Below are 23,749 nucleotides of genomic sequence, written 5' to 3' on the forward strand. Positions count from 1 at the left end.
ACTGATGTTTAGATAGAGAGTTGTGGAATGTTCTGAATAGACTTGAAACCTGGTTCCTTAGTTTTGGACAAAGTACAAAAAAGTTGCTCTATTTAACAAGTGCAGAGTGGCTTCTAGAAAGGAAATAAGCAGCTGAACCTATGAGGCTTGTTTCTTGGCGGTGAGTAGATGAGGTGTGTGTACTGTCTTTAAATATGTCAGGAAGAAAAAATGCAAGGAAAGAAAAAGAACTATTTACATTAAAAGCTGATGCTGGCACAAAACCAAATGGTTATAATCTGACCAAAAATAATTTTCTAGTGGAAACTTAGAGGACATTTATCATTACTATAATGATGTCCTAAACCAGCCATTCCAATAAGAGAAATCGAGACAAAGATGCATCTTTTTTTATAAAGTGTAAGCAAGAGTTTATAGCTCAGATGTCTGTCTGAGCATAACTGGACTCAGTGATCCAAGTGCTTATTCTGAACTCTTGTTTTATTATTATGCTGTTGAAATTTGAAGACTTTTCAAGAGACACTGAAAGTATATACCCAGCAATTGAATTTAATTGCCTATAGTAAAAAAAAGCAAATTTATTCAATGGAGGGGGGGGGAACACTTCATGTCTTTCTGATATTCTGAATTATGAAATTGGAAGATGCTGCTTATGTATTTATATGTGTATATATGTACCATTATGTGTGTATAATAATGGGCCATCAGGACACAAATCATAAGTTTCTGGGCTATGGACAATTTTCTGGCACTAATTATTTGCAGGTATGGTTCTCAAGTCAAAATACTTTACTGATAGAAGTCACTGGCCAGACTCCTGGTGCAAGAGTTCCTTAAAACACTGAATTACCTTTAGTGGGATTAGCCCTTATGTTAGGAGTGTTTGCTTCTTTTTCTGCCATATTTCTCTGATGTTCAGAAAGTCAGGAGTGCATGAAAGAGAAAGACATGTCACTGCTTCACCTTATTTCTCTCTGTGTGAAAAGAAGGTACTGGAATTGACATGTCCTGTTGCCCTAAAAACATGGAGGACTTGATGAGTAGAGGCAGTAGAGTAGGGTCAATAAACTAGCTGAATTTATACTGTTTTAATAAATGTTTTGCTAATCTTGCTATTTTTTCCAAGTTTCAAGGCACATTCAAGGTAATTAATGCAAGTAATATAGTTGTCAGTTTTTTTTTCTTAATCACATGATGGAGTATGAAAGTGTCTGTCTTTGTATGGTCTTGTTTCATGAAATGATTCTGAACTCCTTTCTATTTTCTGATAACAGTTTTGAACCAGCTGCCTCTTCCATCACCTTTACCTGCTACCACAACAAAAAGCCTGCTTTTCAATGGACGGATAGCTGAAGAGGTGAACTGCCTTCTGGCTTGCAGGGATGAAAACTTGGTTTCACAGCTCATCCACAGTCTCAATCAGGTGTCAACAGATCACATGTATGTATTTTGAACTTCAACTATATCAGATCACCATCCTTATTACATTAAATTAAACTGAACTGAATTGAGAAGGGTGTTAGTATCTGAAAATTAGAACATGCAGGTTTTTTTATTAGGCTAGCTTAGCAGGTTACTGCTGTATAAGAATCAGTTGTTTCTGTCGGAATGCTAGTAATTGTCCAACAGCTGTTATGCATAACTAATTTTTTTTAATAAGTATGCTACTTGTTCCATTCTTGCTAGTTAGGAGGGCAAAGTTTGTGTTATTGAATGTGCAAAAGTAATTTGTGTTCCACTTTTGTTAGTTATGTACACTGACAAATTTTATACCCAGTATTACACAAAAAGATACTTTTTTGAGACACCCATGCAAGATCTATGTCAGTTCTGATTAGCTATTGAACTTAAAATACTTAAGAGTTGAACCAGTAAGTATTTTGTTTTTTTCATTTTTCACTGGTGTTCTTTGAATTGTCTTATGCGGACAGCCCTGTCTTTTTCCTACATGTTCCAATCTATTATTTTGATCAAATGAAAGTAGCTCTTCAAAGTCATCAATGCAAAGAAAAAGTGATAATATGGATGCATTTTCAGAAACTTTTTGAAGGTTCAGAGGGAATCCTGTGATGTCAAAGATATGCCAATTTCCCCTTCTAAAATAAAATATTTTCAAAGTGTTGGCCTGCAATGTGAATATTATGCATTTATGCATATCTTATTTTCACTTCTACAATAGTACTTTCTGGATGTTATGACAAAGCATTCTTCTTTTATGGAGATCACAATACAGAAATGGACATAGAAAATGTTATAATCATCAGAAACTGACAGCCATGTATATATAAGTGCTTATTAACAGAAAATAATTTTGAAGACTAGTAGGAATACCTTTTCTGCCATTCCTTTAGCATGAGAGGAAAAAAAGTAGATTTAGAGAACAGTGGTGCAGTGCAGATTTGGTGGGGTTTTTTTCTGTATTTTAACAGTAAAATGCTGTTGTTTGGTTTGGTTTTGTTTGGTTTCAGTTGTTTGGGGTTTTTTACTTGACTCATGGTTTCTTATAATTTGAAAATGCATTTGCCTCTTTATTTGTTTGCTTCCACAATTCCAGAGAATTGAAAGATAACCTTGGCAGTGATGATCCAGAGGGAGATATACCAGTCTTGCTGCAGGCTGTCCTGGCAAGGAATCCTAATGTTTTCAGGGAGAAAAGCATGCAAAACAGATATGGCGTTCAAAGTGGTAAGGATTTTTGATTGATTATTGATTGAGTTTTATGTTGTTCTGTAAGTTTAGGGGGCTGATACTAACCACAAATATGTAGGGAGCATAACTGTGATATTTATGCCTCATCTTGTATTTGATAATGATATAAAGCTATGTGTCATGACATCCTCTAAGAGTGATTGTATTAGAATAAGCACAGAAATATACTCTACTAGGTGTTTTTGTAAAACATAATGTTGAATTTCTCTACAAAGTTTAATTTCTAGGATGAGTGATTGGCTTTTATTTTAAAGTAATTTTATTTGAATTTCTTTATAGGTAGGTTTATTTATTTAAATGCTGTAGTAAATTGAAGTTAGGAAAAGATTCCTTGTTCTATATTAAAAATCTGTACAATAGTTCTGAGGTAAAGAATAAGGTTGAATGAACCATATGTAACATCTCCTCCTTGCCATTCCTCTTCTCAGCAATTTGTGATGCTCTACAGATTTTACTGTTTCGATAGCTAATTCTTTTCTGAGGTTTAGTGAGATATACTGCTGGATAGCAAAGATGGAGATGAGGAGAGACCAAGCACAGGATTAATCGGACAGATTCTACTTGTATATCTGGAGACTTCTTCATTTGCACTTGAAATATTTTCTTTAAATACTAAACTATGAAATGAGTAGGGGGATTTTCAGTGTTTTCACAATGTGAGGATAAAGCTTCGCTAGCATTGTAGAGATATAAATAGAAGTGTTACTGGAATCCACAGGGATTAGAAAGTGTTAGGGTGTTTTTGGAGGGGGAAAAATAATAAAATTTGATTATTAAGTTCATTCACCTAGGCTAGTGAGTAAAAAGCAATACAACATTTGAAAAGAACTTGCTAAGGACAGAACACATAATGTTCCTTGAAAGAATGCAGAAATTTCCAGGAATGAAAATGTGAAAGACAGTGCTAAATATTTAGTAGGTCGTTGATACATATATCCTGAAATTTTAAGTATGAAAAGAGTCTCCAGGTTCTGAGTTTGGAGGTAGCTGTTGCAGAGTATAATTTTTCCAGCTGCTGGAAGAGTTGTGACTGTCTTGAAAGTTTTTGCATCGTGGTTCCACAAAGAACATACACTTGTCCTGGTTTTGGTTTGCATAGAGTTCATTTTTTTCTTAATAACTGGTACAGTTGTGTGATTTTTTGATCTAGTATGAGAATAATGTTGATAACACACATTTTCCCACCAGTTTTGTAGAGTAAAATAATTATTTTCCAGTGCAAAAGGGAGGCATTATTTATGAAATTATTTGTTCCAGCAAAGACTTTTGAAAGAAAGAAGATAAAGCAAGTTAATTTCTTTCTAATTATTGCTAATTCTGTGCTTCAGAGGGGGAAACACTTTTGCTGCTTGATTCACTAGATTAAGAATAATCCTTACTGAAATAAAACCACCTGTCTTTAGTAAATGTGCTTTTGCCTATGCTTGAAGGGAGGTACTAGTACAGAATTAAAAACTGGTTAAATGTAAAACTTAAAAGAATAGTTGATGCTATTTTAATAAAGTTAACAAAGTGCTTTCAGAGAACCAAAAGAGATCAGACTTTAGATCCTACTTGAATATTTAATTTTATTTTACATAATTCTGAATACTTGTACCAGTGCAAATATTGCAGTGTGAGTGTGAAATGGGAAACATTGAAAGAAAGGGGGAAGAGGAGAAAAGTATAGCTGTACACAAAGTATTTTGAGAGGAAGAAGGCCCTGTAACAAATGTTTGGAAAAGCTAGGTGAAGTGTGACTTTATTTTCTATGGAAAAAGACCATACTCTTACCTGGAAATAGGAGGATCTCTAAGCTAGATGCTGGAAAATTGTGGCAGCCATGTTAGCTGTTAGTACATCCCATTCACATCTCCAAGGCCAAAGGAGGGTATACTGATGTGTTTTGGCAGCAAAGATTGGGCTTTCTTTTGCTTTCTGAACATATTTTGTAATCTCTGTGAAGTCATGATTTGTAGAGCACTTGAGAGTTTGGTAGAGATCTTATGTAATGCATTTTGTCAGACATAAGAATGAAATTTAGGTTCTTTTCTAGTATTTCAAATTAATCTCTTCTGTTTTCCTTACTGTCTTATTTCTGAATATTGTCCTTTTGCCTTCTGTTGAGTCCAGCATGTGGTGAAGTCAGTGCTGGGTACTATGATCCAGTATTTGTAATGCCCAGAACTGAGATGGAAAGAAGGCACTGGGACCCCATGTCTATTTAGTCTGACTGGGGTGGGCCTCTGCACCATGATCCCTTGAGCATCAGTTCCAGCATTAGTATGGACAAACTGAATTTAAATTCATTTCTTTCAGCCTTTTTTCTAATGCAAGAATAGAAAGACCACTGGGCTAAAGAATTACATTAAATGTGGAAAAAAAAATCTTGATTCAGTACAATTTGTCAGGAAAAAAAGGCCTCTTCAGAAACCTAAATATTATGTGTTGAATACATGCGAATATAAGGTAAAGCACAAGCAGAATTCTGTGCTGATGTTTTTTCCACAGTCATATTGATTTGTAGCTCAACAATAAGTTCAGAGCAAGAATTGTTTTTAGTTATGATTAACAAATAGTGCAAGAAAGATTTATTATCTGAATACCGGTTTTGTATCCTGGGTGCACCACCCTCTCCCCCTGCTCCCCCCAATTGCTGGCATATTTTGTTTCAGATAAAGTAGCAGCAGTGTTCAAACCTTTATTCCATGTCTTTTGATAATAGTCCCTTTGTTGAAACAGGGTTCATACAGATAAGATTTTAAATTAGATTTTTCAGACTGTTTTCTATTACTAGGTTGTCTAAACAGACTGCGTTACATCACTGTGCAGCATCAGTACAAGGGCAACATGTTAATTTTATTTTAGACCTTTTTAATCAAACGACAGAGAAAGTTCTGGGTGCTATCATATTTATTTAAAATTAGGCTATTATTTAATTTCAGATTTCATAATTTCTTTGTGTCTTCTCAACACTTTGGCTTTGTCTTTCAGCAGATATCTGTTGGGATTTTTTTAGAGAGTGTTATATTTGGATTGATTGAGGTTGAGCAATTCCAGACTGGGCCCTTTGGCCTGCAGAGCCTGTGGGCCCCTGAGCCCACAGGGCCTGCAGGCCACAGTGGCGCAGTTAGAAATTCATAGTTATGGTGCAGTAGAAAACTCACAGTTTATATTAAGATGTTCTGGGAAGTAATGGGTTTCTAAATGTAGAATTGTAGTTCTAACACTTTAGCCACCTTAAGACTTAGATAAATAAGGGTTGTTTGCATTCTTTGTATAGCCTGTAACTGTAAACTATGTAGTGAACCTATATAACTCGCCGCAGGCTGAGAATAAACGGGAATTTGACATAATGGCCACATCGGTTTAGACATGTCATCTGTTCTGTCCAGTCTCATAATAGTCAGGGACCCTTGCTACATAGTGGTGCCCGAGCTTGGGACCTGTTGTTTTCGCTTGGATGCAGGGCCTGGACGCGGGCCATTTGGTGGTTCTGGACACAGAGCACTGTGCTTAGATGCGGTTGAAGTTTTTGCCGGGATGCGACGGGGCAATTCATGTGTAAAGATAAGTACCCGGATGCGGGATTTCGCCTTAACGCGGAAAGACTCTGTCCTTTGATTCTGGACTGGGATCATGCAGCGGCCGGACCCGGCAGGGGAAGAAAGAGTGGGAGCCTGGAGATCGGAAGGCATTTGCGTGGCTTGAAAAGTGCAGCACAGCAACATGCCATGGTTGGTGAGGTAAGCTACGTACACTGCTGCAAGCTGAAGTTGTGAAACAAAGAAACAAGGGAAAAATATGGATAGAAGTTTCAGACAGCTACACGGCTCCTCTCAAATATTCTCTTTAAGAGAGGTGAAAAGATTTAGGACAATGACTAGCCCTATGGGCTAAGAAAACAAAGGAGGAAAAGTAACCAGACCATCGCTCGTGTTTAGTGAGACAGAGTGAAGAAAGTAGGAAAAAATACTGTGGGACTGTATCATTTGGAGGTGGAAAAGACATAAAAATGGCTCGGGAGTTCGTCGTGGTTTGGAAAAAAAAGTTTAATTACCTTGTGGACTTTCCCGGCTGAAAACAAAGGCTGCCAAGACTACCTGACTGCTGAGATTGCCATTCAGGCTTTTAACAGGACGAGGAATGACGCAGAGAGATGCAAAAGTCCTCCAAGATTGCGAACTTTTTCAGTGTTTGTAACCCCTGTCCCAAGAAAGGCACAATGGCGCCTGCCTGCCGCACTCTGCTGGATTGAATAGACCTCGTGGCTTCAGGAGCGGAAGTTCTCTCGCCAGCTCCAGAAACAAACTGACTGATCAGGAAGTGGCTCAGCCGCCAGACCCTGAGGGTGTGGTAAAACACGAGAGGTCAGCTGGAGCTGAGAGTGACAAGGGGGGCTGGCAGTAGGGACGACACAGGAGGCGGAGTGAGAGGCAGAGACTGGAGCGAGGCAGCGCGGGCCCCTCCCTCCCTGGACAGCGGGGAAGTGGCGGAGCATGGGGGGGGGAGGCAGCAGCTGCAGCTCCCACAGTGGTGGCAGCAGGAGAGGCAGTGCGGCCAGCTCGGTCACAGCACGGCACGGCAGCAGCGGACGGTGTTCCCTCCTCCACCATGAACATCGAGGGATGGGAGAATTCCAGCTTTCCAGCTTCAGTCTCCAGGGCAAACAGTGGTCCCAGAGAGAGAGAGAAAAATACGTGCCTCACAAGAGTTCTAAGCCCCCACTCCTAATGCAGGAGATGGAGAAATGTGGAAACTACAAAATGCCTGCAAAGCAGGTGCCATGATCACAAGCAAAGTACACGAAAGAAAATGCAGCAGTCATTTTTTTTGTTAAAATAAAAGTGAATTTTTACTTGTAATAATTTGACATACTTGGATCCAAGTTAGATTGTGTTTTAGTATTTTATTTGTATTAAAAATGATTTTTTTGTGGTTTATTTTAGGTTTAAGCCTTGTTAAGTATAAGTGAAATTTAAGATTTATGAAGTTTAAGTAATAATAAGATTTATTTTAAGTTTAGGCTTTATTAAGTATAAATTGAATTTAAGATTAAGGTTAATAAAGTTTGGGTGATACTAGATTTGTATTTTATGAATATAAAGATTTAATGTATGAAGGTTTTAAACTTAAGTTTTGTTAAAATATATTAATTTAATTTACAGAGTTTAGTTGTTTTTTTGAGATATAAGATGGTTTTGACAGAAACAGCTGGGATGAAACATTGAGAAGTTTGTGAAAAAAAAAAAAGAAAAAAGAAAAAAATTTATATTAAGTTTTTTATAGATTGTAAGCTATTTTGTAAGGTTTTTGTGTTTTAAGATAAGAAGTAAGTTAAGTAAGTTAAGTAAGTAAGTTAAGTTTAAGATAATTATTTAAAAGACATAATTTTTTAATTGATTAAGTATTTTGTTGTTGCTATTGTTAGGAGCTTTGTTTTTAAAATGTATAAAGGGACATCACTCCAGTTTAGAGCTGGGACTCTGGCCAGGTCCTTCTCTATCTGGATGGATGTTTTGGATAACAAGCCCAGATGTTTTCTGCACAAGAAAAAAATAGATACAAGTCACTTTGACTTGACAATTTGACCCTGTAAATATGACAGCTGAACCAACTTTTGGAATGAACCTGAGAACCTTGCCCGGGAAAGGACATCTAGGTCATTACTGAGAAAGTTTTCAGCTGTTGCAGACTCTGGGACAACAAGATAGTATTTTAGTAATAGATAACCATTCAACTTTCTATGTATTATTGTTACATTTCCTTTGGATAGATGACCCAGCCTGGATAGCTCAGTCGGTAGAGCACTGTGACACCATTGACAGGTGTTCCAAGAAAACTGCCACCAGGAATTTTTCTCATTTGTGGAGATTGAGCCTGGTCTGCAGTATCATGAAAGGCTGTAGGAGGTGTGCAAAAAAATAATTAGTTATACCTCTGACTTGGTCTGAAATTGCTCAAAAAGAAAAAAGAGGAATAGTTGGGATTTTTTTAGAGAGTGTTATATTTGGATTGATTAAGGGTGAGCAATTCCAAACTGGGCCCTTTGGCCTGCAGAGCCTGTGGGCCAGGCCACAGTGACGTAGGTAGAAATTCATAGTTGTGGCGCAGTAGAAAACTCACAGTTTATATTAAGGTGTTCTGGGAAGTAATGGGTTTCTAAATGTATAATTGTATTTTTGACACTTTAGCCACCGTAAGACTTGGATAAATAAGGGTTGTTTGCATTCTTTGTATAGCCTGTAACTGTAAACTATGTAGTGAACCTATATAACTCGCTGCAGGCTGAGAATAAACGGGAATTTGACATAATGGTCGCATCGGTTTAGACATGTCTTCTGTTCTGTCCGATCTCCTAATAGTCAGGGATCCTTGCTACAGATATCTGTTAGAAGATCAGCTAAGATACCACATTGCAATAGGTTAGTCTTCACAGCATAGCTTAGGATGCAGAAAGGACTTAAAATTCAATTTAAACTATTTACTTGTGCATTTTTGAGGGTTAAAATCTTATGCATCTTTCCCTAAGCATCAGTTGCTTTGATTTTTTTTTCATCTATAGAAGAATTAAAATGTGTATCTACCTGTAAAAGGGAAAAACTTTGTAGATGTATGCTTTCCATAAGAATGTATATTTAACTGAAAATTGCCTGTTGGTGAGCAATCCTTGCTTAAGCATGCATGATCCTGTAATACAGTTTAATCATACAAGACTTTTTTGTGATCTTGAGCTGTGTTTTTATATTCTTTGGCAGTAGGAATGCTAAACTGGATTTAGCATATCCCTTTTTTCTGAGCCCAAAAAATTACATCAAGACTGGGAGTGTATGTTAAGGATACAAAGCTGGCCAATATCCCGAAGTGCTGTAGAGCCCTTCAGAAGGACTGCAACAGGTTGGAGACTTGGGAGAGAAGAACTGTCTTAAATTCAACAAAAGTAAATGCAGGGTCCTGCACCTGGGGAAGAACAACCCCAGGGCACCAGTCCAGGCTGGGGGTGACCTGGGATTCCTGGTGGACAAGTGTGTGCCCTTGTGACAAAGAAGGCCAACAGAATCCTGGGATGCATTAGGAAGATCATCGCCACCAGGTCAGGGAGGTGATCCTTCCCTCTCCTCACTTGCAAGGCTGTGTCCAGTTCTGAGCTCCTCAGGACAGGAGAGACATGGAGCTCCTGGAGCAGGCCCAGCAGAGGCTGTGAGGAGGATGATTAAGGGACTGGAACATTTCTCTTATGAAGGAAGAAAGGCTGAGGGAACTGGGACTGTTCACCTCAAGAGAAGACAGCTGAGAGGGGACTTTATCCATGTCTGTCAGTGACTGCAGGGAGGGGTCAAAGAATGGACCAGGCTCAGCTCAGTGGGGCCCGGCAATGGACAAGAGGAATGGGCAGGAACTGATGCCCAGGAGGTTCCACCTGAACTTGAGGAAGAACTTCTCTGGGCAGTGACTGAGCACTGGAACAGATTGCCCGGAGAGGGTGTAGAGTCTCCCTTGCTGGAGATATTCCAGACCCATCTGGACACAATCTTGTGCCATGTGCTCTGGGATGACTCTGAGCAGGGAGGTGGGACCACATGACCCACTGTGGGCCTTCCAACCTGACCCATATCCTGTGATTGTGTGAATGTTATTACTAGGATGATGTTTTCTCAAAACTGAGCATTACCAACAATCAAAATTAAAGTTGCATTTAAAGAAATTCTGAAGTATTTAAAGATATGGAATGCACAGTGGAACCATAATCTACCGCTTAGTAAATATGAACAACAATGTAAAAATGTACAAGAAGATATTTTAGTGTTAATGACCACAGACTAATTTCAACTTCTTTTAGACTAAATGTTGGGCTTATTTTACTCCTTCCTCATTACATCATTACTAGATAAACTTGTTATCTGTCTGAAAACTTTAGAGACACTGTTGTGGTGGTGTTATTTTGTTTGTTGTTTGTTGTTGTTTGGTGGGTTTTAGTGGGGTGAGGGGGATGGGCACTGGGGACTTTGGGTGTTTTGTTGGGTTGGTTTTTTTGAAGTTATCTAGACTGTCTCCCTAACAGAGATAAAGAGGTGAGAACTGTCCTGTCACAGAATAAGTTTAAGGCTTGTTAAATGGCATTAAAATGTATTACTTTTTATATTATCTGTCATACTTTTTAAAAACAAAAGCATGTTTTAAATTTACGGAGGAAAAAAGAGATATATTTTCAAGTGTATTGAAAGTGCAGTCTTTGTTTTAAGCATAAAATGAAACTTCTGCATAGTTTCATACTCATACTGGCACATTCTGTCAGCTTTCTGTACATGAATGTTAAGGGTTAGTAGTTTGACTAACTACTACCTAGCTGTGGTGAGTATGGCTGTGAGAGTTGAGTGGGCAGTGAGCATGCCAGATGCTGCCTCCAACACCTCTGGAGTTTCCTCCTCACTTGCCTCTACGCAAGGCAACCAGTGTTCATTTAATGAAATTTTCCAGGAGTTGAGGAGTCCACTTCTGTTACTCTGGACAATTAAATGTCCTCTGTACTAAAGTATGGAGGTCTCTTTTTTTTTTTTTTTAATTTATTTTTTTCCAGCACAATATGAGAATTTCACTCCTGCTCTGGGCTAGTTTGTCTGGGCTAATATACTTGGAATGCAGCACTTCATACCTACCAGGAGGTAGTAATGGCTTAAAACCTGGGAGATTATTCCATCACTTCTTTGTTGGGAAGAGAGGAAGAGAAATGAGGATGACGGAGGATTTCTGAAACTAGCTTTGCTTGTGTGAATATTGCAGTAATTGAAATCAGTGATAGTAATGCAAAGATTGACGACTCACAAGCGCTCTGGATTAGTCAGCCATCTATCTAAACTTAGGTTTAAATATTTGCGTTGCTGATGTGCTTTTACCCATGCTTTGGATCACTTGCTGTGGCTTCCCAGCTGCAGTGTGTATGTGAATCTGATGCTGTTTTAGCTTCAAGACATTGAATTCTATCATTAAAATCACCTGGTTAAAAGTCATATATGTTCTTTTGTACCTGTACCATTTCAACTTCCAGTGTTAGGTGGTGGTTAGAAATTCTTTATATCTGTATGAAGAGAGAAAACAAAAGAGATTAATTAAATTCTTCCTTAAAAAGATGCAAGTTAGTTCCAGGCCCATTGGTACTTGTGGCTTGCCATCTAGCACAAGTCCTGAATTTTCAAGCATGACTGTGGGAATCTACAGGCTGTTGGAGACTACAGATGGGATATTGGTGGTTCTTTGCAACCTGAAATAATTTCAGCACCTTCTTTGATAACATTCCTTTTAAGAGTGGTGAGGTGGAATAGAAAGCTGTTGTCCCTGGGTAGAAAGGAACCACTTGGGCATTAGGGGAGCAGGGAGAATATCTTGTACCACTCAGCCCGAGATGATTGATTGTTGTACTTGAATCTAAAAATGGGAGATAGTTTTCTGTTGGTGTTTTTCTGACTTGTTGTGAAGTTTCCAAATCTTATTGACACATTGAGTACTCCACACACAAGTCTGGGGTGTGGAGTATATGACCTGTTATAAAATGTTGCTATTTACTAGCAGGTTTTTGGCTAAGGAACAGAGGAGGGAACTGTCCTTGATATTTATTATTGAAATAATACTCCTTTAGGGAACATTCTTTTATGTCATGGTGTAAAAATGGACATCTTACATGAAATCAATATTTAAAAAATGTTTTCTAACAGTTGTAGGTAGAAGATGTCAATGTTTGTAAAGTTTATAATTTCTTTGTATATAATAATTTCTGAAATGAGAGACTTCATTGATTAAAAAGAAATGCATGTAAAGTAATGCTGCTATCTTCTTAATAGGGATGATGATGTCGCAGTTTAATATTTCTCAGAATTCCATGAGAGGTAGTCCTGCATCTTCTAATTATCAACAAACCCCTATCTCACATAGCCCTATCCAGGTAACATTGTCTTTTAAATGGGGTGGGATGGGCAGCAAACTGTAAATTCTATCTATAGTGACAGTCACATTCTTGTTGCAAGTATGTGAATGAAAGGTGATCAGTGTCAGGATATATTTTGCATGTCTGACAGCAGGGTGAGTTTTCTTCAGCTGACAAAGCAACATCTTTTTGCTAGTGAGTAATCTTTGTATTCTGATTAGTCAGGATTCCCTGCTGTCCGTCCCTCACATAATTTTGGCAAACTTTCTTTCCTGCTAAAATAATACCCCTGCCTCCTGACACCCCTTCAGCTATTCTCTCCCTGTGGCAGGAGGACAGGAGAGAAGAGACTATGTGTTCCAGCATGTATAACATTACCAAGGTGACAGAAGGATGGGAAAGAAGGCCTGTAAAAACGTGGAATACTGCTGTAACAGTTATACAAAAGGCTGCTCAGAGGAGGATAGGCCCAGTAATTTGGCCAGTCTTTCCATCAGCTTTCTCATCAACTTTCTGGTTCCTTTTCAAACGTTGAGTGTCATCAAGTAGCATGTACCTATAGAATCATTTAGGTTGGAAAAGACTCTAAGATCATCAAGTCCAACCATTAACCTAACACTGTCAGGTCCACTACTAAACCGTGTCCCTAAGTGACACATGTACCACCTTCAGGTTGGTGACTTAATCACTTCCCTGGGCAGCCTGTGCCAGTGCCTGACAAACCTTTTGGTAAGAATTTTTTCCTGATATGTAATCTACGCCTCCCTGGAATAACTTAAGGCCATTTCCTCCTGTCCTGTCGCTTGTTACCCTCCTTTCAGCAGTAGTGCCCTAGAGCCTCCTTTTCTCCAGACTAAACACCTCCAGCTCCTCAGTCTTCTAAAAGAAATAAGAAATTTGTATAAATTTCCTTTTCCAACTTTTTCCAACTTTTTCCAACTTTTCATTTTTTTTAGCCGGTTGTGCCACCACAAACAAGCTCTGGTAACAGATTTTTGGCACAACAGAACAGTCCGGTGCCTAGTCCATATGCTCCTCAGAGTCCTGCAGGATACATGCCATATTCACATCCTCCAAGTTATACACCACATCCTCAGATGCAGCAAGGTAAGTCTGATTACTTATTTATTCCCTAGCTCCTGTCAGCTTTACCTTCATGTGTGTGTTCACAGCTCTCTGATTTCTTTGAAGGATGCACATGCTTAATGTAAATCTTGGAGCTGGTAGAGAATTTTTTGTGTATGCTTAAGCTTTGCTTTCCAGACTGTACAGTGGTAGTATTAATTTATTTCAAAAGATCCCAGAAGGAACGAGTCCAACTCATAAGTGAATGGCCCATATAGGAACTGAACCAGTGATCTTGGCATTAATGCTTCTCCTCTATGTACTGATTTTGCATAGTTGTCACATATACATGAGAATAGAAAAAATAATAAAAAAAAAACTAAAACTTTTTATTGCTAGCTATGGCAATTGTTTATCTGTATTGGTGAAAACATAATTTTTGCCAGTGTAATCTAAGTTTTGCTGCCAGCTTATTTAACCTCACCAAACCTTTGCATTGTAGCTGGGCTAAGTTGGCTAGAATTATACTCAAGGCATGAAGTAACTGGCAGAGATGACCTGCAGAATGAATGGATTTCTTTGTTCTCCCCTTTTCTAAAAACAGTCTTGAACAACATGAACACTGTTTAGTATCTAGGCATTATCCTTTCTTGGAAGTAGAATTCTTGTTAGACTCTTAAAACATCTGTTCCTAAAGTTTACCAGTGTGCTTAGAATTGATATAGCTGTTCTGTATGTAATGTTATATATCATGGAAGTTACTACCTTGGAAATTACTAAAGTTACTAAAGGTAGCAAATGCATATTATAAGAGGAAAATAAAGTTTTCTATAACCGAGTATGATGCTGACTGTAATTAGGATAGATGTGTGGAGTGAAGCGTGGCTAATCTGTACATGTAATTTAGGTTTAAGAGTCTCTTGAAAATTCTAAACTTAGATGTCTTGGTTTAGATAGACAGGTATCTGCCAGGGAAGATTGGAGTCTCCTTGGAATGTAAGCCCCTAAGCCCCTCCCCCCTTTCCAATTATTATAAATTTGCAATTAAAAGGCTGTCAGGCAAAGATTTTTTGAATAGGTATAGCAGTCCTTTACTAGGGATATAAACAAATACAATTTGTAGTACAGAAAATAAGCAAACAAACAAGAAATCCTAGAAAACCCTGACAGAGTCAGAATACAACTTGACGCCTGGTTGGTCAGGGTGTGGGAAGCTGTCCAAATAAGCCCTTCTGGAGTGGCAGATGTGGTTTTGTTGGAAGCAGAGATGGTTTCCGTAGAAAAAGGGTCCAGTAATGGTGAGATGGGTCTGGTCTTCCTCCAGGAATCCGGTGGAAAAACTGAATCACTGGTGACACTTGTGGCTCCTTTTATCTGAGTGAAGATGGTTTGGCTCCTCCTCCCTGGGTAGAGCATCTTACAATAGTATGATGTAATGTGTCATGTTATTGGTGAGCTTTAATGGTCCATTAACAGAAGATGTTCCCATGGGGGTAGTGGAACAATGACCAGAGATAAGCAACACTGACCATTTGAGCAACACTGAGCACCCAGTTTTTAACAGTTGGCTTCTTATCAGAGAAGGCAGTTAACCTCTCCCCAACCGGGTTTCAGCCACTTCTTTGTTTGAGTAAGTACTCTTAAGTATCCAACACAAGATCTCCTTGGTAACTTATGGGGAAAAAAATTCTTTAGAGTGAAAAAAGGGACAAACGTAACCCCCAACAAGATGTAACAGTGTGTCTTTTTTGGAGTGCAGCTACGACCTTTCTAGATCCCAGTTGGTCTCTCCAGTAGGAAACTGCTTGAGAAGTATTCAGGCAGCAATCAAGCTCACACAACCCACACGTTACCAGGCTAGCTCAGCAGAGAGGCAGAAGGCTCCCAGCCCCAAATCAATTTCCAGCAAGCGTTTATTCCATGTGCCGAAGGTGAAATCTGGAGCCAAAGAGAGAGATCATGTGGTTTCTCTCAGTTATATAGTCTCTTAGATTCGTGGGTGGTACAAGGGGGGCAGGGCAGGGGACAAGTGACCATAGGGAAGAGAGGAGCTGGACACCAGGCCCCATAGCCAATGGGGAAACAGGGAAAGGGGATACCATGGAGGGGGTGATGGACTTGGGAAACCCAAAGAAAAGATTGCACAATGTTTGCAAGGAGCCATGGGGGCGAAGCTTTTTGTCACAACTGGGAGGGGTAATCTTCACTTTTCCAGGGCAAGGTATTGGAAATTCCTTCAATGGCACAAGAGACTCCACAACTCCTCTGTTTTAACTAAGAAGGCTTCCCCAATGGATTTCTGCAAACACTTAGCAAGGCAGGGAAACACAAGCAAAATGATAAAAACAATGATTCCAATCAAAATTATCCCTTTAACAAAAGATGGAACCGTCCTGTCAGCCCCCAGTGTTCGAAAAGTTCACTGATCCAGTCTGAGTTCTCAACCTTTAATTCCTTCACTTGCTCTCAGCTTCTGGATGTGTGCGTGGATGGATTCTGAGTGTGTGCAGAGGTTGAAACAGCACATCCCATCAAAGTCCTGGCAGCCATGTCCATGGGCAAGCAGCAGATACTCTTATGCGGCCCAGTTTTGAATTGTTGCATGCCTGGTAATCTCAGTGTCACTAAGAAGGTCACTGAGTGCAGCAGAGGTAGCATTTGCCTGCTTACTAAGCAACATTCCAGGTGAGAAAGCTCACTGCGGGCCTTGGCTGCAGCCACCCAAGGTAAAAGTAGGGAGACACGACCCTTTTTCCTTTATTCCAAAATAAATTGGCTGTCACAATTTTCATCAAATTCAGAATATGACCTCTTTTGGCGTGCCAATTTCCCTTTCTGTTCCAATTCTGAAGGAAGGTTATGTTTGGGGAAAGGGTAGTAAGCTGGCCAAGGCTACAGGGCCCCCTTGAAGGCATGAGGGGATCCTGGCCCATACTCGGTCTCCACAGATAAGAAACACTCCCCAAGGCAGCGCTTTGGGATGGAGTGAGGACACAGAAGGTGTAGGGTTGGTGTAGTCGCACCAATTTAGGGGGGTGTAATCTTTGTTGAATGGGTTATGTCCTTTTCATGGGCGGACCTAATGACTTCAAGGTGGGTCAAGAGTGCATTAGGAGGTTGATATTGAAAATGAATGCAGTACTGAGCCTTGGAGGACCCCAACAGCTCTAATTCTTGGGGTTCCTCTGGTGTTTGCGCTAGGATCTGGGTCCACTGTCCCAAGTGTCTACCGGATTCGGTTTCTTATCCACGTATGGGTATTCATTTGCTGCTGCGGGAACTCCACCAGGTACATTGACAGCGGATTGTCCACACTGCCCATTGACAGGCATAGATTGACCTGCTGTAAGATCTTGGCTAGTGTCACCCAGATGTTCTGGTTTGGCTGGGGGACGATCCATGCACCAGCTGATGGAATGTGAGGATCATGCAGAGTCCTATTTGGAGTAGCTGGGGATTTCCTGCCACAGGAGACATGGCAGGATACTTGGGGTTGATGAGTTGATCTGTGAGTCTGAAAAGATAAATTTTAGATCTTTATAATTTTCTCAGCCTCTCTTATCTTCCCACCTTAACCCCCCAGTCTATACTGAGTAGGCAGGGTATGGGAAAACAAAAGGGGATAACAGTGCAACAAACTGAAGAAAGGTAGCAGTAAGACCAATAAAAAGGGGTAGCTGTGCAAAACATTTTGCGAATGAAGTTCAGCAGACAGTCTTATGGTCCTTTGTGGTGCTAGAGGGTCGTCTTTTTTTGTGATGGATATTTTCTTTCATACTCTTTTTTCTTCTTCTCGTCACGCCTCCCGAGTTTGGTCTTTTGTTGTTCCTGAGGTTCAGAAGTGTCTGTAGGTGTGCCTTTAGGGGTTCAATGTATGGCTTCACATTTGCCTGAACCCATCTTGGGCCAGGATCTGTGGACACGCAAGCATAGCCTCTCCCCCATGTTATTAATTTGAATGGGCCCATTATTTGCTTGGATTCAGGGTCTTTAATCAGCACAAAGGGGTTTTCTGAGAGCTGAGCTCTACTCGTGTTAGAGAAGTGCCTGACAATGGGGGGGTTGGCTGCTCAAATGAGTTATTAAGAAAATTGATAACATAAAGAGCCTTGCATAATCTTTCTATGTTTGATAGTGTTTCAACACCCCCACGCTGCTGATCAAGGACTCTTCAGGGTGCGGTGAGCTTTGTACAATGGATTGCCCTGTTGGGGAGTGGGGTATGCCAGTGTTGTTTCACCCCCCACTGATCTAAAAACTCTTTGAGATTTTTGGAGCCATAAGCAGGACCATTGTCTATTTGATGGCTTGGGGAATGCCCAGGGTGGAAAATGCAAGTAGGAGGTGCCTGATGGCATCCTTTCCTTTTTCTCCTGAGGGCTGATGCAAAGATAGCCCCAGAAAACGTGTCTATGGAGATATGAATGTGAATGTATTTTTTCCTCCCAAAAGTTGCATAATGTGTTACGTATGTTTGCCATAATTGTAAGCTTTCGAGCCCTTGGGGGTTAACCCCAGCCCCTGTGGAGGGTAAAGCAAAATCCTTGCAATTTGGACAGGAACCCATGATACCCTTGCCTGTTCTCTCGTGATTTTAAATATACGGATTAGAGCCGGTATTTGATGAAAAAAGATGGCTCAGTTTAGCCTAATTAAAGATGTCTGGTAAGGTAGTTTGCACTGCCATGGCTAAAATGTCAGCTCCTGTTGCCATTGTGATGGGTCCGGGAGATCGGTGTGTGATCTTACGTGCATGATGTGATATGGATGCTCTCAGTGGGAGAGGAGAATTACTAACTTCGAGACCAGTCTGTATAAATCTGGATTTGGCACCTCTTTTAATAAGGAGTGTTCTGCCCTTTCAACTATGCCAGCAACATAGTCGGAATCAGTGACTAAATTTATAGGTTGTTTGAACTTCTCAAAGGTTTTGACAACAGCTGTCAATTTTGCAATTTGCAGGGATCTTGGACAATCTGGACATCAGATTCCCACTCCTGAGTTAGGATTTTCCAAGTCATAACCGACTTGTGGGATTTCCCTGAACCATCAGCAAACACAGTCAGTGCCTTTAGAGGGGTTCTACTTTCAACGAGTTGGGACCAAATTAAAACAAGATGTGAATAGTTTATGTTTTGGAGAGTGGACAGAGATTTGACCTGGATAGCTGTCAAGGGCGAACTGGAGGTGTTCATTGGTTTGGAATACATATTCTAGATTGATTAATGTAGTTGGAAAGTATATGTATGAGAATTCACACTGCTAAGGTCTTGAGGTGAGCTCTGGCCTTTATGATAAGCTGAGCCATGAGCTCTTGGGGTGTTGTGATGGTCTTGTTTGGTTTGTGTGATCTGAAAACCCACTCTATTATTAAGATCTGATCTTTCAGAGTAGGATCCCACTGAAAAATGAGCCGTGAAACCTGGGTGTCTTAGCCAAAACGATGAATTGGAAAGGCAGTGCAGGATCAACACGGTGAGCCTGTCTTGTGGACAGTGCCTCTGATACCTTTCAGATCACTTCCTGGGCCTCAGGTGTGATGGTCCGTGGGGAGTCGAGGTCATCAGGGCCTCTCAGGAGGTTGAAAGGCAGTGCAAGGTCCTTTGTCATGATCTCTATCAGGTTACACACCCAGTTTATGCTGCCATAGAGTTGCTGGAGGTCTTTCAGGGTCCTTGAATTGTCCTTGATGGTAATCTGCTGGGGTGCGATCGTCTGTTCGCTGATCCAGAGTCCAAGGTAGGTCCACGGACAGCTGCGCTGGATGTTCTCCATAGCAATTTCAAATCCTGCTTCCTCAATGGCTTGAATAGTCTTTTTGAGAACAGTCTCTAAATAACTATCAGTCTCAGTGCAAATTAGTAGTGCCATATAGTGAAAAATTATAGCATCCGAGAACTTTTCTCGAATAGGTGAGAGAACACAGGTAACATACATTTGACAAATGGTGGGCGAGCATTTCAAACCTTGGGGAAGAACTTGCCATTGATATATTTTTACAGGGGCTTGTCGATTAATTGAGAGCACTGTAAATGCAAGTCTTGGAGCATCTCTAGGATGGAATGGGATATTAAAAAAACAGTCTTTAATATCAATGACTGCCAATTTCCAATCTCAGGAGCATTGAAGATGAAGGCAGGCCAGGCTGAAGGGAGCCCATGTCCTCCAGGATTAGTTTACTTTCCTGAGGTCTTGTAGGAGCCTCCATTGTCTTTGCCTGGTTTGTGAATGACAAAGACAGGGTGTTCCAAGGGCTAGTGGATGGAACTGTGCAGCCCTTAGCTAATTGCTCCTCTACCAGGGATTCAAGCGCCTTTAATTTGACTTCTGTCATGGACCACTGTTCTATGTAAATAGGCTCGTCAGATTTCCATATGAGTGGTGGGGTCAGGTGCTCAACAGCGGCCTCAGCTAAAAATCCCGTGGTTGTGAAGGGATTTCTAACCTGGCTCCCAATTGTGACAACACATCTCTGCCCCATAAAATGGCAGGTGCTTTATACGAAAGGTCTTACTGTAGCAATTTGACCGTCTGGACCTTCAATGACAATTGACCTTTTGCTCTGCATAGAGGTGGCAGCTCCTCCAATCCCAGAGATGACTGCATTGACTGGTACTAGCTCCTAGCATTGTGGCCACTTGGATTGAGCCACAAAAGTCAGTCTGACCCGGTGTCTGCCACCCCTGGACGAGAAACTTTGAGACCTTGGTTAGACAAGCCACACTCTATTATAGGTCAGTCCTCACCTGACATCTCTACTCAAAAAAAGTGTGATTTTCTGGCAAAACATCAGTCCAGGAGGGTACAAGAAAGGCTTGGGCAATAGGTGTGCCTACAATCAAACGCGGGGGTCTAAACATGCCACAGTCACAGTGATCTCTTGCCCTGGTTCCAGTTTGTACTTCGGGATTACTTGTAAGGCATCTGGTCCCTTAATAGCATCTCCTAGGATCAAAATGTCTCTTGGCCCATCAGGAGGTCCATGTTTACCAGTTGGAATCTGGTATTGTCCTTCATCGTCAAGGTCAATGGAAAGGGCGCTTACCAGTGATCTCCTTGTCCCTGACTGGACCCGATAGTATGCCTCAGAGAGCCTGTGCTGTTCCTGCACGTAGATGTTGTCATAGATAATTTCTTGGTACCTTGACGCTCCAAGATTTTGGGAAAAGAGGGATGAGACAGCTGGGCATTTGCTGTCATTGCGCGCTGCCGTGTTGGCTCGGCTGGAAGTTTTTTTGCTGCTGCTTATGCTGTACCTGCTGGTGATATTGCAACTGAGGACAGTGAAAATCCTTGGCAAGGTGTATCTGTGAGAAGCTATTAGGGCATTCAACTTTGAGGTGACCCTCATCACTGCACCTATAGCACCTCATATTTGTTATTCTGTGCAACAAAGGCTTCAGCTATCCCTTTACTGACAGCCATAGCTACTACGTGTTCTGTGGTTGTAAGACGTGTACAAGCTTCCAGCATTTGCTGTATGGTGGGTTCTGGCTGTGAGGGAAGTCCTCTTATGATTTTCTTACAGTCAGTGTTTGCATTGGAAACTGCAAGCTTTTTGAGCAGTTCCTCTCTAGCCTGTGGGTTGTCAACTTGTTTGTCTATTGTGTCTTTTAACCTATCTATAAATTTAATAAATGTTTCATCTGCCCCTTGGCAAATATCAGAAAAACTCTGTAGTGGTGTAGTACCGTCTGGTGTTTGGAAAAAGGCACTTTGGGCAGCATTACTAATGTCATCTAACACAGCTTTGGGTAGATCTTGGGCCTGATCTTCAGGTTTATCGAATTGTCCCTCTCCACTGAGATGTTCTACTGTGAAGTGGGCTCGGCCAGGTTTACCTTTGTAATTATTTAATAATGCCTTTAGTTGCTTTTTTCAAATTCATTCCCAGAGAAGAAGCTCTGTAGATGTTAAAAGGAGGGACATAACATGCCTAATATCATGGGGGACTAGTACATGTGTTGAAAGGTTACCTTAAGAGATTTTTAAAATATGATGAATTTCGCCCATATTCTTTTGAGACTTTACATAAGTGCTGCATTGGTATGGGGTCCTATTTAGGATTTCTGCCCCTTTTGTATGTAACTGGAGCAGCTAATATTTGTAATTTTTCAGCAAATTCCCAATTTCCATCCAGAGCTGCTTCTTTTTTAACCTTTGTCCAGTGATCCTGAAACTCATTGTCTGAATCTGAATAATTACTCCCTTCTAAAGAAAAGGAGGGGAGCTGCTAACTGAAGCACAGAAGCTTCGGTGCTTGCTCCAGTGACTGGAGTGTGTGAACTGCGTTGTGTGCGAGTAGGTTGAATCCCAGGTCCGGTGTTAGGATTGTGAGGGGGGGGTGGTAGGTGTCTCGCGGGATGGGGAACCATGGCAGCGGGGGGAGTTGTGGGGTCGGGGCAGGGTCTGAAGGAACAGCCGCAAAACCGAGGGGGAGGGGGACACTGGCGCTTGGCAGGAGGTGGGGCGGGCCCGGCACAGGGAGACCCGAGTTTTCCAGCAGGGCTGTGAGGGAAGGCACAGGTGGGGGGCCACTGAGGAGGGGACAGGTTAGGGCTGAGGAGGTAATAGCACAAGGCAGGGAACTGGGGTCTGGTGCGGGCGAGTGGGGTAGGGGGGAGGGGTAGGAGCGGGGAAACCCAAAACGGGAGCGGCACCAGGAGGGGGGGAGTGGCAGCAGGGAAACCCAAAGCGCGTGGGGCGGTGATGGGGGCGGCCCCTGCCTCGACGGAGCTCCCACTGCAGAAACAGGACCCTGCACGGGGGCAGGGCCTGGAGGCGAGGGGGGTGGGATCCGTAGGAGCTGGGGAATTTGAGACGGGGGCGGGCCTGAGGGCAGTGCCCCCCGCAGAGGGGGTGGACATGGGGGGGGCAGCACAGGGGGAGGGGCCACCACAGGGGCGGGGAGGGGCAGTACAGAGAGGGTGTAACAGGGGCAGGCCAGCCCCAGAGGGAATGCCCACCTGGGGATGGGGCCTGTCGCGGAACATGGCTACATGGTGGGGAGGGGAAGGGTTGAGGGGGTCCCAGACACCATTTTGAGATAGTAAGGAAGGTAAAATTTGCACCAAATCATTTAAAACGGTAGAATCAGCCACATGGCCAACTTTATCATTTCTATAGAAGAAGATGGAAGTATAGGGTAAATGGGTTTAGGGCAGGGGTGAAAGGTGAGATCAAGGCTAGCCTGGCCAGCACTAGCCTCAAAATCGGGTAGGAAGGAGCTGGAAATAGCAGGAAGCTAGTAGCAATCCTGAGCTAAATATAAGCTGTTTCTATTTTCAGCCCCTCCCGAGGGGGTGAGAGGAACGGGGGGTAGGTACAAGATAGCTGGGGTGGAGATTTAGAAACTTTAGAACCCTTTCCCAACTCTTTAATAGAACATAGATAGAATGGTAGAGTGGATAGAATTTCCCAACACGAAATTCCCCTTGAACCTGAGAGTATATAAAGTTTTTCCCACTTTATCCCAAAATTCTATAGGAGACAGAAGTTACACCTGGAATATATTAAAAATCCAATGAAAAAGAAGTTTTAGATCCCGTTTAGAGAAAGTAGCATTATTCTAACAAGGGCATATATACAAGGGAAAAAGCTTCTTGCTGCTCCAGGATAGTTTACCCCCATGGAGCCTCTCCCTCCACATGACTTAAAAGGAAAGAAAAAAATATAAAAGAAGACCTTCACCAAAATACTCAACCCTTTCCAGTGGGTCAAAAAAAAAAAAAAAACGGGAATCACATTGAAGTTATGTGGAAGGAAACCAGTTTCCTTTATCCTAGGAAGGTTGGTGGTTTTTCCCCCCAGAGAATTGTTCCAGAAAATTGGAATTTTATCAGGTGGTACCTGAAAGTGGCTTAAATCCAGACCAGAGGTTCTGGAAACACTTGCCAGAGAGCTAATGACAAGCTCTGAGGTTCAAGCAACCACGTGGATGCCCCATTTGTAACAGTGTGTCTTTTTGGAGTGCAGCTACGACCTATAGATCCCAGTCAGTCTCTCCAGTAGAGAAAACTGCTTGAGAAGTATTCAGGCAGCAATCAAGCTCACACAACCACACACGTTACCAGGCTA

The 23,749-nt window shown here is 41.5% G+C and overlaps 1 protein-coding gene across 1 annotated transcript in view; it reads left to right on the top strand.

Moving 5' to 3' along the window:
- LOC136373303 (nipped-B-like protein) overlaps positions 1-23,749 on the top strand; it is a 182,364-nt gene that overhangs the window by 40,551 nt on the left and 118,064 nt on the right. The window contains 4 exon segments of the mRNA XM_066338198.1: positions 1,275-1,440; positions 2,555-2,685; positions 12,525-12,625; positions 13,564-13,714. Of these exon segments, the coding sequence (XP_066194295.1) occupies positions 1,275-1,440; positions 2,555-2,685; positions 12,525-12,625; positions 13,564-13,714 (549 nt within the window).

Source organism: Sylvia atricapilla, chromosome W (assembly GCF_009819655.1).
Source record: "Sylvia atricapilla isolate bSylAtr1 chromosome W, bSylAtr1.pri, whole genome shotgun sequence".
NCBI lineage: Eukaryota > Metazoa > Chordata > Aves > Passeriformes > Sylviidae > Sylvia > Sylvia atricapilla.